The sequence below is a fragment of the Anguilla rostrata genome, chromosome 1, assembly GCF_018555375.3.
Source record: "Anguilla rostrata isolate EN2019 chromosome 1, ASM1855537v3, whole genome shotgun sequence".
Lineage (NCBI taxonomy): Eukaryota > Metazoa > Chordata > Actinopteri > Anguilliformes > Anguillidae > Anguilla > Anguilla rostrata.
In genome coordinates this window covers 23578676-23597338 of record NC_057933.1, presented here as the reverse complement: position 1 = coordinate 23597338, position 18663 = coordinate 23578676, and the positions used below count along the sequence as shown (strand labels likewise).

Genomic DNA, 18663 nt, shown 5'->3' with positions numbered 1-18663 from the left:
TAAAAGGACACAGCATGTGACCATGCAGTCATCATATAAAGACTTTAATTAAATGGTGCCTGAAACAAAGCTGTCTAAGTCAGGTAAGGCCTTCATTAATCTCTGACCCTGGTGTATTTACTGTGAGGAAGATGGTCATTTGAACAGTTCAAAGCACCAGTTTGTCCATTCCCATTCCACACGTGGGAAATGTTGAGATACTGCAGAATGGAACTTTCTTTTCTTTTTTCTTTTTTTTAACCTACCCTTTATATCATCACCTGTAAATTAATGAAGGATGTGGATTTATTGAATAGTTTTAAAGCATGTAACATTCATGGTAATATTGATATTGTATAGATATCTTAATTTAAAGACTAGAAAACTAGTAACATATGTTGACCAAAAATATTTTGATATACTGCCAAAATAATGCCAATTTGTATTGCGCAAAAGCTTATTGTATGTCTATCACATCGTCTATGTTCTTGTGGAAACCAGTCATCATTCATAATAGCCTATTCCTTTTAAACTGAGCGAGAAAATCTTTGCTAGAACTTTTAAATACCTTTTTAATATCAAGGACAAATTCATATAAAAATAAAATACGTATGTGATTTTGTGCTGAGGCTCTGTTGAACCCTGCTGTGCGCATGAAAGGCATTCGGCCAGATGTCTGGCTGAGCAGTGGCCACTCTGGCAGCGGGGAACCGTCTATGTTTGATGGCGTCTAAACTCTGTGATCTGGAACACTCAGTACTTCCTTAGCTCCCAGTGGTCCCAGCTGACATGTGTGGCAACACTGCAGTTTGCTCACAAGGCTTGTGCTTGCAATTGGATTTTAAGAGATTTTTTCTCACAAGAAATACCCAGACTCACACAGAAAGGCCAGAAGCCAGGCATAAATAATAATAATTATAATTATTACTATTATTATTATTATTGTTGTTGTTGTTGTTGTTGTTGTTGTTGTTTCTAGAGTGCAAGGAAATAGGTATTAAGGCAATAAACTAGAGAATGGTCGAATGACCAAGTCTGTGTACGTGTGTGCGTGTGAATTTGTGTGCGTGTATTTAAAAGACGAAAGGCTCGCAGAACTGTCGACCAGTTGCGGAGTTGTATTACCTCCTGGCGTAAGGGGCGCTGTAGGGACACTGTTAGACAAAGTAAAACTTTATGCGTACATGTGGAGTCTCAAATATCCCATAATGCAATGCCGGAAGTCATAGGATTCAGGTGCCATATTGAAGTGGATTCGAGTTAGAAACCACATCGCTTTATTTTGTTATTCTAAAATAATAGTCTTGGTCATTTCATTTTATTCTGGCATAGGGAGTAAGAAGGCACAGGTTTCAAGATGCCGAGAATTATGATTAAAGGGGGCGTGTGGCGAAACACTGAGGTATGTTTTTTTCTAGCTTCAGCTACGAGGACATATTTTTCCATATCTGCTTGCTAACTTGCTAACGCTAGCTAAACAAATAACGCTAGTTAAAGTTAGTTCGCTATGGCATTATACCCTTTTATGGCACATTGAATTGCCTGTGAATTATATGCATCTGGTTGTAAACTGGCTGTCGGTACTGTGTTACATTTACGTAGCTTAATCTTGTAGTAGGTGAAGCTAACGTTGGCAAGCTTTGGTGCTCGTAGCTAGCTAGCTAAATGCATTGCAAGCTGCAACTGGGTCAGTCAGAGGCTGGCTAGATGTAAGTTAGCTTGCTTACTTACTGCTTAGAAATTTCATTTTGATTTGCCTGTTAACGTTTAAAATATGGTAGCTAATAAGAAATGAACGGCTAGGATTGCATAGCTAGCCAGTCAGCCAGGTACAACTCTTTTTCCACTGATGTTGTTTAACCTCAAAGTTGGATGCCTTGTGGTAATACCAATAGTAATGTTTTCTGAGTTGCACTTTTTGAGTCAGGTGATCATTGACTTCATGTAATTTATCTTGGGTTGGGACATTATAGCAAATATATCATTAACGTAATATGAAATGTAAAGTCTAGACGCCTCTGGACAGTGCATGTTATGTAGGGGAAACCGTTTCAAAGCAGCGCGAGAGAGTCCTGTCAGAAAGGCATCGATTTCAAACGTGATGACCATACTTGGTTTTGAAGCATGCAACACATATCAGTTCCTGGTGTTGTACTAGTCGTATCCTGATACAGAGCCTACTACGTGGCTCTGCATTTGTACTGGTGTTTTTGCTAAAGATGCGCCTTTCCCGTGCTTCCGTTATGGTGGTTGATATATGTAACATCTCTTTCCAGGATGAAATCCTTAAGGCGGCGGTTATGAAATATGGAAAAAACCAGTGGTCTCGAATTGCCTCCCTACTGCACCGAAAGTCCGCTAAACAGTGTAAAGCCAGATGGTGAGTGCAGTATCTGATCTGCAGCTGTATGTGACTAGTTCTACCCTAGCTAGAACAGTGGTTAGTTTGCTATAACTGACCAAATTTCCATTTCATACCATCTGTTTTGCAGGCATTGTGGAAACATTTTCTGTCAGCAAATCATAATGGCTAAATGAAAGTGTAATTACAAGTGTTCACTTTTCAAGCTTGCTTTAGGAAATATTGCAGAGGAAAATGCACACTGTTGAATTACATATAACAGACAGGATCCCCTTTCAAGTTTGAGTGAAGTTGAGTGTGTAATATCCTGTGTAAAGGTCAGAGCGCAGTCTCCAGAATGTTCTCTTGCGGGCTGCAGGTATGAGTGGTTGGACCCCAGCATTAAGAAGACAGAATGGTCTCGGGAGGAGGAAGAGAAGCTGCTCCATCTGGCCAAGCTGATGCCCACACAATGGAGGACCATCGCCCCCATCATCGGCAGAACTGCCGCACAGTGCCTGGAGCACTATGAGTTCCTGCTGTGAGTGTTGGGAGTTGAAGTACAGTGTGTAAATGCATGGGGTGTTGATGCAAATTATTGCACAGTGAAAATCCGCAGTGCTGTATGGAGCATACGTGCATAGTGCTGACATGTAGTGTTTGTGCACGGCATGCCAGTGCACTGTGCTTGAATTTGTTCGCTCTCTATGTCAATGTAAAATTAGATGTGGACATCACATGATCGATTAGAAGCCACGCCCCCCTTCTCCATGCATCTTTAAGTTTTAATACAGAAAGACGCTGCAATGAATGAGGTAACTGCATTGGTAACAGATGAAGGAAGTGAACTTGTGCTGTTTGCTCCAGAGACAAAGCTGCTCAGAGAGACAATGAAGAGGACACAGCGGATGACCCTCGCAAACTCAAACCGGGAGAGATTGACCCCAACCCTGAGACCAAGCCCGCCCGGCCAGACCCTGTGGACATGGACGAAGGTGACATTTTTGAATCCTGAGTGTCCACTTCTCTGACCACTTTGAAAGTGACCCAGGCTGAGTTATGCCTGAGACATTACCCTAGCTATAGGTCTGATAAACCCAAGGCATTTTCACTGATAGTTGAGCTAATTTAATGTAGCGGTTTCTGCTTAACGCCGTATGTCTGATCCCCAGATGAGCTGGAGATGCTGTCAGAGGCCAGGGCTCGTCTGGCCAACACTCAGGGCAAGAAGGCCAAGCGGAAAGCCAGGGAGAAGCAGCTGGAAGAAGCCAGGTACAACACACACTGAGTACTGTCTGAATGACTGGGTATTGTACTGTCAAAATGTATTGAATCATTGGGTATTGTATTGCCAGATTGTACTGAATCAATAGGTACTGTCCAGTCAGCATGTACTGAATCACTAAGTACTGTGCAGTCAGAGTGTACTGAATCACTGAGTACTGTTCAGTTACATTTAACTGAATCAATTTGTATTATACAGTCAGAATGCATTGAATCGGTGGGTGATTTTGTACATAACTTTGGTCTCTGTAATGTAGAACTGAAGTCACAGCAATTATTTCACTGAAGACGCTTGGTAGCATGCTTGTATTGTCCAGCACTCATGGGAATCGATGCTTTTGCTGATGACATCTGTCAGTCGAAGACATGTTCACGCGTGATGTTGGCTCCCGACACGGTAGTTTGAATGACCCTGTGCCCGCCTCACCCCTCCCCTTGCCCTGGCCCCGCCCTGCCTCACCCCTCCCCCTCCCCCTGCCCTGGCCCCGCCCAGGCGCCTGGCCGCCCTGCAGAAGCGGCGTGAGCTGAGGGCCGCTGGAATCGACGTCCAGAAGAAGAGGAAGAAGAAACGAGGTGTGGACTACAACGCAGAGATCCCCTTCGAGAAGAAGCCCGCACAGGGATTCTACGACACATCCATGGAGAACTACCAGTCCCTGGAGCCCAACTTCAAACGCCTGCGTCAGCAGCACCTTGACGGAGAGCTGAGGAAGTGAGTAAAGACTGTGCAAACACACTGGTCCTGTACCAGATAAACACTGTGAACACCGTTGCATATTCACCTAGTGAGAGAATTTTAGAAGTCCACTTGCACCTGGAGATTTACATTAAGGATGCACAGTATGAATTTCTTCTCTCTCTCTTGCACACACACACACACATCTTCTGAATTGCACTCACCTGAAAAAATATTTTGGTTGGGAAATAATTGCCTACAGGTTAGCGTTGAATTTTTCTGTATTGGACTAGCCTGCTGGCTTCTGTACATATTCATGCGTAACAGCTTTAAGTGCCATAACCTCCGCAGGCGTTCCTTAATGTGACTTTAACGCTGTACTTGTTGTGCTTCCTTTGTGCAGCGAAAAGGAGGAGAGGGAGCGGAAGAAGGATCGGCAGAAGATGAAGAAGAGGAAGGAGTCTGACCTTCCCTCAGCCATCCTACAGACCAGCGGAGTGTCCGAGTTCACCAAGAAGAGGAGCAAGCTGGTCCTCCCTGCCCCACAGGTAAGCTGTGTGTGTCTGTCTGTCTGTTTGTCTGTCTGTCTGTCTGTCAGTTTGCTCTCAGCTCTTCCCAGTTCATAATTACTAAGCTCATACAGGACCCTTAGCAAGGTGATTATACTTAATAAGCTTATGGTAACAATTTTTACTGACTGTTCTTCATTTTGTTGTTATTGTAGATCTCAGACGCTGAGCTGGAGGAGGTGGTGAAGCTGGGCCAGGCCAGCGAGGTCGCTCGTCAGACCGCTGAGGAGTCTGGGATCACCAACTCCGCCTCCAGCGCCCTGCTGTCCGAGTACAACGTCACCAACAGCAGCATGGCCCTGCGCACCCCCAAAACCCCTGCTGCCCAGGACAAGATTCTACAGGTACCCCCTTCACACCTTACACACCTTATATACAGGTACCCCCTTCACACCTTACACACCTTATACACAGGTACCCACTTATACACCTTACACACCGTTCCCTTACACACTTTACACTCCATATACACAGGTACCACCTTACACACAGGTCCTTCATGCATTTTACTCACATTATACACTGGTACCCTCTTAAACACAAGTCCCTTACATAGTGTACATACCTTTTACCGACACCTTAGCACACCTACCACACGTTATGCACCGGTGCCTCTGTACACACCTCAGGCTGAGTAAATGCCAAGTTGAGTACAGTGACGGTGGCAGTGTTGACCAGCTCTGGCTCAGTCTGAAAAAGACACAGTGCTCTATAACAATTTACTGCAGGATGACATCCAGCTGTATTGAACTTTATCCAACAGAGTAAACAGGTGACAGGTCCTCCAGCTGTGTGTAATGTAAACAATTTTGCTGATAAAATTAAACAATGTGTGGCAGCTGGGGTCGCACTGACAGAAGGAGCTCCTGTTTGGCAGAAAGTAGGACTCAGTGCAACACGTTATTGTGTGAGAGCACCTGTGGATGCCTTGGAGCAAATTTCCGTGTTGAGCCACAGCCAGTGTTGGAATGAGCGTGGTCTAATTTGCTTTATATTCATCCCATTTTTTCTGTCTGCCAAGCATTTTACTTTTAAATTTTTAAATCATAAAATTTTAGCGGGTTGCTGGATTGGCTCGTTCGGTTAAGGCACCTTACTGTGGTGAATGGATGAGCCTCTCGGCCTCAGGTTAAATCTGAACCAGGCCAGTCGCAACTGCCCCGCAACCGGTAGCAATTGGCGGGTTCATGGTTCACATGGGAGGGTTCAGTCGCACAGGGCTCCGTGTTCATTGCCGCGTAGCAACCCCTGCTGGTCAATTGGGCGCCCATGAATCGCAGCCAAAAGCCGCATATGAAAGGTCTTCCTCCGACTCCACTCTGTGAGCTCAAGTGTAGTCTGTGGTGTGTAAAGAAGCAGCTGGCTACACCCTGAATCTTGGTGGAGAACCGTGGATGTCTGTGTTCCTGAAACAGCAGTGGGAGATGATTGGACCTTCCAATACTGGGTTGGAATTGGATATACTCAAATTATTTTTAAGTTAAGTGTATAAAAAATAAAACGTATTATAATCCAGCCTCACAAAGACACAAGGAATATCTGGCTAGCTAGCTGGTCGCTGTGCTTCCGTTGCTGTATATCCTTGGCTGTGCATCGCTGGTCACACTCAGTGGTCAGGTTTGTGGTTGTAAGGAGCTACGGTATGAGAGCTCCTATTGACCGATGAGTCGGTTTGGAGACACAAGGTGCAATGCATTCTGGGGTTTGTTTGAGACGTGCATTGCTGAAGAGCTGATTATGAAATTTCAGATTATCTCACATTACTGTTTGAATGAAATGGTTTTACTAATAAATATAGTATAATTGTCAATATTATAATTGGATTTCTGGTACGCTGGAAAGATGAGAAGCAGCCTGTCATTATAATATTGTGGTGTCATTTCAATGTAAGGGCAATTTCCCTTTGGTCTGACTGCAGTGTTTTATGCGTTTCCCACAGGAAGCCCAGAATTTGATGGCTCTGACCAACGTGGACACGCCTCTGAAAGGTGGTCTGAACACACCTCTCCACGAGAGCGACTTCTCCGGGGTCACCCCTCAAAGACAGGTGGTGCAGACCCCCAACACGGTGCTGGCTACGCCCTTCAGGTAAGGACAATCCTGCATGCACAAGGGGACCTCCAGTGATCCTCTTCTATTGGAGCTCCTCGGTTTAGGACTCATGACTTGGGGTTTTAAATTGTGCCTAGATAAAGCACTTGGATTCAGTGGTTTTGGTTTACAACTTTACCCTCTGGATGTGGGGTCTGGAATGCCTACCAAATGTGTGGACAGTAGACGGGGTTCCAGCTTGGTTTGTGACATCATTTCCTGCCGCGTTTCCCCACAGGACCCCGAGTCACGGAGCAGAGGGCCTGACCCCCCAGGGCGGACTGACCCCTAAGCCCCCAGTGGGCGTGACCCCCAGCCGGACCCCCCTGAGGGACAAACTCAACATCAACGCCGAGGAGGGGATGGTGGACTACTCCGACCCCGCCTTCGCCAAACACCTGGTGGGTCACGTGTGCCTGGCCCCAGGAAGCAGGGGATTATGAGACTGCGCCTGAAACCCAGAGCGTGTGCGCGGCGAGCCTGACCCCTCTGTGTTTTTTTCTTTTTTTCCCCCCCCGTGATAGCAAAGGGAGTCGCGAGAGCAGCTGAAGATGGGCCTCATGGGGCTGCCCCTGCCCAAGAACGACTTTGAGATCGTGCTGCCGGAGAACGCCGAGAGGGAGCTGGAGGAGCGCGAGATGGACGAGAGCTTCGTGGAGGACGCCTCTGAAATAGAGCTGCGCAAACAGGTTTGTAGCAAACCTGGGCCCCCTGTAGGAGAGGGTTGGTCAGTACAATACAGATGTGTTTTGAAAATGGCAGTTTTTTCTTTACGGTCTGCAGTCCCTAGCCGCACATGGGATTGGCGTATGGGTTGAGAAGCACACAATCTCATAGTCCCATGATGCGGTGCTGTGCGTTGCTAAAGATGATGCATTTGACTTCTTCAGGTTGCCAGAGATGCGGAGCGTGAGAAGGAGCTGAAACAGAGACACGTGGCGGTGCAGAGGGCTTTGCCCCGCCCCTCAGAGGTCAGTCACATGACAATCTTTGGCCCCACCTCACCCTACAGTTTTCCCTACCCCTCAGAGTGTCACTCGCATGACAATCTTTAGCCCCTCCCTGCAGTTTTCCTCAGAGGTTAGATGTGTGATGACCTTTGGCCCCACCCCTCAGAGGTCAATCCCACAATGATATATATATTCCTGCCCTGCAGCTTGCCCCGCCCATCAGAGATCAATCCCATGGCCATTCTTAGCTCCACTCAGTTAAATACTCAATTAGAAAAACTCCCCAGTTAAACGCTCAACTGCATTCAGTTTCACAAGTCCATTCGCAGTTTTTCCGCTGCAGAGAAGCAGGATGTGCGTGGACGCGCTCGGTGTTTGACGAACGTGTGCGTGTCGATTGACCGGTCAGGTGAACGAGACCATCCTGAGGCCGCAGAGCGTGGAGCCTCCGCTGACGGACCTGCAGCAGGCGGAGGAGCTGATCAAGAGGGAGATGATCACCATGATCCACCACGACAGCCTGCACCACCCTTACAGCGAGCCCCTCAGCAAGAAGACCAAGGGCCCCGGCTCCAGCTCCAACAACGCTGAGCACATCGCCTACCTGGACAAGATACCCTACACCAAGGTGACCGAGGACGACCTGAGGAAGGTGGGTCGCTCTCCTCTTCGTCGGGTCCCTGTAATGGTACTGAGAGACAACTCAACTTCAGGACAGCTCAACGGTTAAAAAACGCTTTTTGACCGAGTTCTGACCATTCGCTCAAAAGTGACGCTGCAGCGGTTCAGCTGGAACATAATAAATCATAATGACAGGTAGTGGTCGTTCAGCCCATCTAGACTTTTAGTTTACCAGCAGACTATTCAGGAGTGTAGTTATGACCACATAGATGAACATGCTGGAATGCTTGTCTGTGTCTCTCTCTCTCTCTTTTTCTCAGTTAGTCAGGAACCATGTTGAGTAATTGCGGTCTGTGTCTCTAATAGGCTGGCAGGTGGAGGTAGCATGTTGAGTAAGAACAGTCTCTCTCTCTGTTAGATAGGCAGGTGGAGGTAGCATGTTGAGTAAGAACAGTCTCTGTGTTAGATAGACAGGTGGAGGTGGCATGTTTAGTAAGTGTGGTCTCCATCTCTGCGTGCGTTGGACAGGCGGATGAGCTGCTGGTGCAGGAGATGGAGGTGGTGAAGCACGGCATGGGCCACGGGGACCTGTCCATGGAGGCCTACAGCCAGGTGTGGGAGGAGTGCTACAGCCAGGTGCTGTACCTGCCCGGGCAGAGCCGCTACACCCGAGCCAACCTGGCCAGCAAGAAGGACCGCATCGAGTCTCTGGAGAAGAAGCTGGAGGTGAGCCCTGCATACGTTCAGCACAGTTTCTGCTGGGTCGGGATACTGGCTGTTTCCATTGGCCCAGACAGTTCTTAAGTGCAATTAAGAATGTTGTAAGTAAAGAAGTTTCTGACTACCAGCCAACTTTACAATAACTGGTATTGGGGCATTCAAGGGTTCGTCGTCAAAAGCAAGAACATAGACTAGCATGACATGACATAATGAGAAGGCAATTCAGCCCAACAACCCTTGCCGTTTTCCTACCACTGAAGTGTACCTAGTGCTCGGTTTACCTACAATCTAGGTAGTATTTAGCACCTTATCAAGCCTGGTCTTGAAAACCCTGCAGAGTTTCTGCCTCTACTTCATGACCTGACAAGCTATTCCACACTGTGGAAGGTACTAGGTAACTCCAAAGCAGCTTGTAAAACCAGCAGGTCATCAGGAACCTCTAGTAATATTTAAAATATCCTTCATTACACACACAAACTGTTGGGTCCAAAAGTTGTCACTAAGTCTGTTTGGTGTCCTTCCAGCAGGGGGCAGCATTGTTTGTTTATTTCTAATGGGAGATTTTTATTGGAAGCATTGAATTAGGGTGGAAAACCACAGTACTGTTGATATAAACTTGCCATGCGGTAGTCTTTTACACATTTGGTGAGTCAAGCCCTTTTAATGTTTATCAAATAGTTTGTCATAATATTATCACCTGCAGCAGATGTTTCATAAGACCTCGAATATAATGGAAGTTTGGTGGACGTTATTCCCAAGAAATGGTCAGTTATGCATACAAAGTAGCATGCAGCAAGTGAATGCGTATAATTTTATTTCCCATTATTTTATGTCTTCCCACCTCCCTTCTAAACAGATTAAACACAAATTTGGCCCAAGTACTTCCAGACAGTAGATAGAGACACGTTAATGTTATTGAGGAGGCGGTTGCGTTTCTTGGCTGGAAAATCGGGGCGTGAGCTTGGCCTTGATTCAGACAACATCTGCCTTCTGAATGAAGGCATTTGGGACCTGCAGCCACTTTAATTACGGATATAAAGGCAGCTGGTGCAGGCCGGCCAATCACAGCGCCGTCCGTCGAATGAATAGTGACGCGATTGGCTGGAGTCTGGTAATGTGTTCGTGGATCCTCTTTCGTGCCGTCTGGAAAGAGGATTCCCGGACAGCGCTTATTGGATCTGGAGCTCTTCGTCAGCACCCCTATCGCACGCTAAGCGCGCGGGAGAGGCGCGAGGGTGCCCCCTGCTGGTCGTCTCGTGCAGCGTCAGGACCGCAGAGCGCCAGAGCCGTCTGAGCTAACGGAGGGCTCCGGGTTTCTTTAGCCTTTTTACAGAAACTCTGACGGGAAGCTGCGAGTTTGGGGTTTTTTTTATTTTTATTTGGTTTCCCTCCTCCTCCTCCGTCGGCGCTGGTTCGCGTCAGCGAGGCGGAGCGCTCGGATTACAGCGCTCGCGTACAGCGGCCCTGCTGACGGGAATCCCAGCTCCGCGCGGCCTGTTCCAGTAAAACTGCCCAGCCCTGCTGGGAAGCCGGGGGTGGGGGACGGTTCAATCCAGGACTAGAGGGGCTGCCCCGGGGGCGGGGGGGCGGGAGGGGGGGAGCTGGGGGGGGGGGTGTTGGTGTGTTGATGTTGGGAAAAGTCTGTTGTTGTTGCGGGGTTTTTTTTTTGTTGCCAAAATCAATTTTTTTCTGACAGAGTACTGGCTGTTCTCTCGCGTGTCATGCACATTTGTAAAAGTAAAATTTGATTCTAAGTCCCTGTGTGTGTGTGTGTGTGTGTGCACGCGCACGCGCATGCACGTGTTAGGTTTGGCAGTAGTACTCTTCGGTATCCAACACCGTGCTCTGTCACCAGTAGTGCTGGATATTTTTATTTGCTCTGCAGAGGGATTGCAGGGCTTTTGCTTCATGTGCCGATTTATAAGCGGATTGAGGATTGTGTGTGTGTGTGTGTGTGTATGTGCGTGCGCGTATGCGTGCGTAGTAGTAGCTGGATGGACAGGTCCTGCTATCCCTCCTTCTAGTTCCTCGATCCACTATGTTCTGCCTGGCAATGGGAGGTTCTGTTGCTTTATTCCTATAGTTGCGCAAAGAATATGTAAAACTGCATTTACCTCAGGAAGAGCGTTATCTCACGAGGGGCGCCTCCGTTCCCGCCGCAGGTGAACCGCGGCCACATGACGGCGGAGGCCAAGCGCGCGGCGAAGATGGAGAAGAAGATGAAGGTGCTGCTGGGGGGCTACCAGTCGCGGGCCATGGGCCTGGTGAAGCAGCTGGGCGACCTCTGGGACCAGGTGGAGCAGGCGCAGGTGGAGCTCCGCACCTTCCAGGAGCTGAAGAAGCAGGAGGACACCGCCATCCCGCGGCGCCAAGAGGTCAGAGGTCACGCCCGAGCCGCCGGCCCCATTAGCCCGGCTGCGGTGCCGTCGAGCCTCGCTTGGCTTTCTCAGTAATGAGTTTAGTCCTTTTCAGCGGCGTGTTTTTGTACATTTAGCCATGAAATCAGATTGATCGCCTGGATTAGCATTTAAATGCTTGTAACTTATCTTTAAAAAGAGTTTCTTAAATAAAGTACTCGTCAAGTACCCTGAGTAGGCCACAAATAATCCGGTCATTGTTTTCCTAATTAGAAGTAATAATGAATGCAAATCGCCCTACACTAATTATTCGTGCGGAGATTGAGATTCCTGTTTTCGCCCTAAAGCATGACGTTTGTTTGTTGGGAAATTAGATATTTGGAGCGGCAGAATGTTGCGGTATGTAGCGCTTGCTAATGCAGAGTTTTTATGTCTCTGTTCCACAGGCCCTCAGGGAAGATGTACAGAGACAGCAGGAGAGAGAGAAGGAGCTGCAGCAGAGGTTTGCAGACCTCCTGCTGGATAAAGAGACCATGCTGTCCTCCAAGGCCTAAACCCATCCCCCCGCCCCCTTTACTGTGACATCACTGCAGTTTGCTCCGCCCCCCAACCCAAAGGCCTGCCCCCTCACCCCTGCCTCTGCAATGACATCCCTGCATTCTGTGTGCCGGCTGTAATAAATTGCTCTGAATCTGTTAGTTGTAGCTCCTGCTTCTAATGGACCCGTCGCTCAAAAGGCCTGCAAGTTAGAACCGTAACATAGAACCAGTCCAGTTCACATGGTAGCGTAGGCTGTTGACTGCATCATTAAAAATGCATACCAGTGTTTTCATGGCTCTCTGTGTATGACATGGCTTATAATAATGTGCTGTCGTTTTACACATCCGTACTGACCGTAATAAACAGTTTAACGCCTCTTTTTTTAATTATGGAAAGGGATTTTGTGCTGATGCATGGTTCTTCCCGCCATTCTAGCAAGCGTATCTGTGCTATTCTCAGAAGCGGGCTCTCTTCCATGAGTAAGCGTTTCTTTCACAGAAAGCAGCGTGTGAAATGACTCGGTCCCCACTGTCTGCACAGCTTGGTAAAAACTTTTTAAATGCTCATATTTTGTGCCCTCTGTGTGGGTTTCCTGGACCGCTGGACAAATGAGAACGTGTAAACGGGGCTGTCCCTTCCGTTGAATTTTTTTTTTTCTTACGCTCTCAAGTCTGTTATGTGTTGTACTGACTGAGGAGAGATTACACCGTCTCTCTATGGGATGAATAAAATTCACTGTTGTTTTCACTGCTGTTATTGCAGTGTTTTTTAAAAAAAAGTCCATTAAAGCCTAAATGCGCTTGTGCCGTTGTTGCTGCTGCTTGTGAAGGTGTGCGCTCACTGGGTCTGTATACTGTATACCAAGTTCTCCTTGGGGGAGGGGGTGGGGTAGGGTAGGTCAACCAAGGCTGTTTTCGATTGGCCGACATCACCGAGTCCTAAGGCTCCCCAGGCTCGTGCAGCCCACCGGCAGTCTGCAATAAGAGACGTGTACCCCTCGTACAGTCTGGGCACGCTTTCTCCAGTAGCTGTGTGGATATAGCCCAGGACTGCTCAGATCTGGCCCTGGGGGCCTGTAGTACTGCTGGGTTTCATTCCGCCCCTTTAATCTATCTGGGACTGATTTAAACCTGACACACCAGCTGAGTGTCATCTTATGGCCAATCAGCGACATTATTTGACTGCGGACTAATGACTATCAGGCAGAAGAGGGAACCAGCAAGCACTGCTGACCTTGAGGGCCCGATTTGAGTATCCCTGATATAAACCCCTTACTGACAGGTGAGTGTGTCGACATTAGTGCTCCTTGTATGCATGCAGGTGGGCCAGCACAGATTTCAGAGCCACACTAAGTAAAGGACAAAATAAACAACCTAGGATGCTTGAATTATTCACCAACTTGTATTTGACTAGCATTGCGAGTAAAATAACAATGGTCTAGTGCAGTGGTGTCCAATCGTGTCACGGAGGGCTGAGCGTATGCAGATTTTCATTCCAACCAATCACTTCACCTGCTGATTTCACTGATTACCACCTTCACCTAGAGAGGAGGAACTAATTGGTGAAATCAGCGGGTGAAGTGGTTGGCAGGAATGAAAACCTATGTACTCAAGGCCCTCCATGGCACATGATTGGGCCCCACTAGTCTAGTGGCTTGAACTATTCAAATGGGTTTAGTCAACTGACTCCTGACAGTTTCACACATTGAAAGTTCCTTGTACATAGTCAATTGTACTGTCATTTGTGCAACGAATGAGTAGTTCGAGAAAAGAAGTGATCTGGTATTTATCTGTAAAAATGACTATTTGAGAATGAATTCGAAATAATTGTTTGATGCTAACCAGTGTAAGAGGGGGGCAATAGTTCAGTTCACTGCAGTTATGTCCCACTGAAGGCCTGGTATTTGTTTAAGCCAACACAACCTGTCATTAACTCTTTAAATATACACAGCCTTGGAACTTCAGGGCGAGTAGAAGGTAACTGAATCTCTGTGTATATGGATTTTAAGTGCAGGTTTCCAAAAGCGCGAGTCTCCCACTGGAGTGTACAGTTTAAACAACGTACAGTAACAGATCAAACGCAGCGTGAGCCAACAGACGGAGGTGCCCCTGAATGCGTCATGAATTTAAGGCTGTCATTACTGCTGCTTACAATCCGTAATTGGCATGAAATTTTGCCTGCAGCTGAGGAATTTGAGAGCTAGGCTAAAGCTAATGATATTTCCGGTTTCTATTCAAGGACTGGGCACTGGAACAGTAGGCAACAACAGTTCTCTTCAGTCAGGGTGAGAAAGACTATCTTGCTGACAGAATACAAAATACAAGAAAAAAAATTATCATTCAATCGTAAAACTACATGGACAACAAATTCAGAATCTGAATAGGAGACGCCAGTAGTACTGTATTTTGAGTTTCATTTCAAAATGGCCTTGTAAATCTTTACTGACGTCCTGTGTTCCTGTAAAAATTCATTGTGACATATTCAACATCCGAAAACAATTTCCATTACATTGCACAGCTTGTTACTGGACATTTGGACAAAGCAGAATTGTTTGACCATTTGGACTTATTTTTAAAAATATGCTGAAGTTCTTAACTATCAATCTATCGAAGCAAACAGTTTCTTAAGTATTACTCAATGCGTACAATGCATTCTTAAATAGTCCAGTGTTGTCCTTTGAAAACACCCTTGAGTATAGGCAAAAACAAAACCAGGTGTATATAATTGAAAGCAGCAGAACCAAAAGCCCAGTTTTCTTTTGAAGTTAAAGGATTTGCACTGACACAAGCAGCTGATAATGCAAACCTGTTTTATCATATTCATGAAATTTTGTATGAAAGCTATAAAAGACAGATAATGGGGTTTCAAATCTACACAGATGCAAAAGAACAACGTTTTACTGAATAGATGAGCCTGGTAGATTTACTGCACCCGGAATGGGCATGCAATTTCAGGAAAATGGAACATTTTATGAGTGACATTTTGGTTTTCTACGAAGGGTAAAAAATAAATCCCATTTTATTTCAGTGATGTGGAATTTACAGATTCACAGTGACAGTGCAGGCGGAGGGATCTGCACTCATGCGTCATACAAAACCAGTTGTGAACTCACTTGTATGATTCAGTCAAAGTGCTTTGCCATGGAGGTCAGCCTTTTTAACCACAAGCGCAAATGGCCTTGGTTATGACTGTTGTCCTGAGGGAAGTGACGGCTCAGAAGTGGTTTAAATGCACACGGCTCATTTTACAATATGTTATTGAAAAACAAATTACAATATAATTAGCCCACGTATTTTACACGTATCTCCTGTTCATAGTGTCCTTAGAATTTGCGCATCAGCCAAATTAATCTAAATGTAATTTGCTTTTTTACCACAATATGGTCAGACCACACCATAACCATCCTACACTGCATGTCTGATGTGGTCTCAGAACAGGACAGGAGTGGTGGCTATATTAATGTAACGAAATTATTTAAGGTTAGTGTGTCCTCTCTCAGAGTGAAGTCGGGGGCAACTTCAGACTTATATTTTAGGCGTGAGTGTTGTGCCAAGTGGAGCATGGAAAAACAACTATTTAGGTGCATATAATTCAGTGACAAGCCCAGTTTCTTTGCAAGCTCATATTATCACTGACCTCACTCTGATTTTTTTCTGTGGTCTCACAAAACTGTCTGCCTGCTATAATTCTAGATCATTTTTGATACTCTCACTTGAGTTCTCCATGCTCTTGGTCAGCTTTTCCCATGTTCTGTGCTTATAATAAGACTAGTTCTGTGTTCATGATTTAAAGCTCATTCTCAGCGGAGGGTGAGGGGGCTTATGGGATACATATCACTGGTAAAATGCAGATTGATGGGGCTGACCGGGAGACACGCGTCAGACACACTTCTACGGCATTACAGAGCATGCTTCCGCACTTGGACTCGGATGCACAATCTCAGGCTGAGTCCTGATCTGCCAGGTGCTGATCATGACTCAAAGCCCTGTTCTGCTCCAGAAACTGTGCCCAGCAAGCAGACTCAGCTGCTATAAATCTGCAACTAAATGACAAACGTGCTGAAAAGTCATTGGACAGCTGTTGGCAGTCAGTGCCAGCACGGCACCATGCTGACGGTGAAGCAGTATTTGCCATTCATGGGACGCTGAAGGGATTTAGTCTTTATTACTTTAAAACTGTTTTTTGCTAATGTGTTATTTCGCTACCACAAGATTGAGTTGGCAATTGAATATGCCACTTGGTTTTTAATAGCTTATTAATATGCAACTAATGTCTCTTTCAATTAATTTCTGTTTTCTAGGTAAATAGGACACACATTTTTCTGTTGTATGTAAACAAAAAACAAAAACATAATCTGAGAATTCTTACTTCTTATCTGTATCATTGTGCATTCTTAACCAAGGAGGTGTCCTCCATATAGAACGTTAACCTCTTTGTCTTAACCAGGAATCTGATGTCATGTATGAGATTTTAATCTAGTATGTTTAATCTAGTATGACTTCCCGTAGTTACTCTGCACAACTGTATTCATTGACCTGAGATCCTATGAAGATGCCAGCAGACATACTTTCCCATGATGTCATCTGTCATTAGCTCGCACAGGAAGGGAGCATTTCACAGGCGGCTAGTGTGAAAACCTTATCTACTTCTCAGATTCCCTCAGCCATGAAAGACACAGGAACTGAAAAACAGGAAACTGTAAGCAAGCAAGATGTGAGTCAGCACACGGCCGCTGTGGAGTTCCCCGTAACGGCAGACAGAGTCTCACGCAGAGATGATGGAGTGTGGAGTATTTAACCCGTAAAAGGTCAACTCTGGCTAATTCACGAACAGTACCGTCATTAGAGAACACTGAGAGACAGCGGTCATTAGCCAATCTGCAGATCTTATAATAGTGCCTGTGCTCATTAACACCACCCCTGTGGGGCCTGCAGGAGCCTTTAGCCATTCTCACAGTCAGAGTCCCCCCGCAGTTCCGCACATGTTCAGGGCTGAAAACCTGACCGCTTTGCTCCAACGGTTTTTATTACATCCCGGATTTAGATGGAGGGATAAAGATGGGGAGACGGAGGCGGGGGCCTTTGATGGAAAGACAAGACACATCGAGAGGAACCCTGAGGGAACAAAGCCTGTGAAAGGGATGGGAAAAAAAATGAATATTTACATAAATTAAGTACAAGAACAAAGGACAGAAATGGACAGAACTGACAGGAGGAAGTCTGAAACTGCCAAAGCGCCGAAAACGTTTCTCACAATGGTCGACACAGTCAGACTGGCTGTTGGGCCAAGTAAGCCTTGTCCTCCAGTGAACTAACTGAGGAATAGTTCGCAGACAAATGTGATCCAAAATTAAGACCAGGAGGTCTCAAAGCACAATATGACACAACAAAATGCCAGTCTGCTAGTGCAAATATGACATGTATCTAGCTGTCCTCTCTCTGTACAGCCAAACAAAGCACACAAATCTTGCCTCTTCTCCAGTGACCAGTTTTTATTTCAGATGGATAGAAATGATTTCGCCAAGTATTTATTCATTTTCTCAGTTTAGGTCTGTCACTAGCTGCTTTGTCCCAGGATCCACTCTTTAACGGAAATACGATGAAGAGCACAGTAATGAGGAGTGTGAGGCTGGTGTGTTATTACCATTCAGCCCGGGATCCCACAGGGAGAACTGCATTCCGTTACAAATCAGGCTTGTTGCACGAGTCTCATTTCGCACACAGCCCAAACGACTCTGGGGAGAACGCTCGAGTCGAGCGGAATAATTCAAACTATTTTGGAGCTGAATCAGAGGATGCGTAATTACAAACGGAGTCGCAGTGATTTGTGTGAAATGCCTTTAATGGTTGCGACTCACCCCATGTGACCTCTCCCTGTGTGATCGCAGGGCTCTCTCGTCCTTTTCTCCCAAGACAGAGAGAGAGAGATGCAGAAAATGTAACAAAATATGCTAACGTGAGGTATTATTCAGACAGAAAATATCTTCTGCGCTGTTCCATGGATTGGATTGTCAAAAATTAAAATGACTCAAATATTCGCTTACAGTGGTTTGAGCCTGCATTGTTAAATCTTATGCTCAACACACTTTAACAGCTTTTGACAAAAAGGCTCAAATAAAATCCAGATATTTAAGTAATATTTCAGCAAAGTATCATATGTATACTAGGTTTAACACAGCAATATACCATCTGACTATCAGCATTCAGAATACTGATTTGAGGGATTTCAACCACTTACATACAAGGGATTACATAACTGCAAAGCTGAAGTAAATAGACAACCCAATAAAAAACCCCAAAAAACCCAAATAAAGCAGGTCGGACAAGACCTAAAAACATTCTTTAGAAATTCTCCACAGTAATTTTTATCTGTATCTTCTGGGCGTGATACCCTACTTAACCCCATCCCAAGAACTAAAGAACCACATCAGAGACAACAGCAAAAGGCTCTGGAATGGTCACGAGGCTGTTTGACTGTTTTTTTGGTGCGGTCTTTGGCAGGTCGCCGTTTCTTTTTGAAAGGAGTCGGGCCACGC

The 18663-nt window shown here is 46.0% G+C and overlaps 1 protein-coding gene across 1 annotated transcript; it reads left to right on the top strand.

Annotated features, from left to right (window-relative positions):
- The first annotated feature begins 1193 nt into the window (after positions 1-1193).
- Positions 1194-12875, top strand: cdc5l (CDC5 cell division cycle 5-like (S. pombe)). The gene is made up of 16 exons (XM_064330780.1): positions 1194-1381; positions 2256-2359; positions 2700-2861; positions 3188-3315; positions 3493-3592; positions 4098-4316; positions 4684-4828; positions 5005-5193; positions 6789-6937; positions 7179-7341; positions 7465-7629; positions 7831-7911; positions 8300-8542; positions 9040-9237; positions 11394-11606; positions 12035-12875. Exons 1-16 carry the CDS (start codon positions 1337-1339, stop codon positions 12140-12142), a joined length of 2412 nt encoding a protein of 803 aa, XP_064186850.1. The 5' UTR covers positions 1194-1336; the 3' UTR covers positions 12143-12875.
- Positions 12876-18663: the final 5788 nt, after the last annotated feature.

Excerpts from the sequence above, each read along its gene's own strand:
- cdc5l (XM_064330780.1), top strand. The coding sequence starts at position 1,337 with ATGCCGAGAATTATGATTAAAGGGGGCGTGTGGCGAAACACTGAG. Across the intron at positions 3,593-4,097 it reads AAGCAGCTGGAAGAAGCCAG|GCGCCTGGCCGCCCTGCAGA; the intron begins GTACAACACACA and ends GGCCCCGCCCAG. Across the intron at positions 5,194-6,788 it reads CCCAGGACAAGATTCTACAG|GAAGCCCAGAATTTGATGGC; the intron begins GTACCCCCTTCA and ends CGTTTCCCACAG.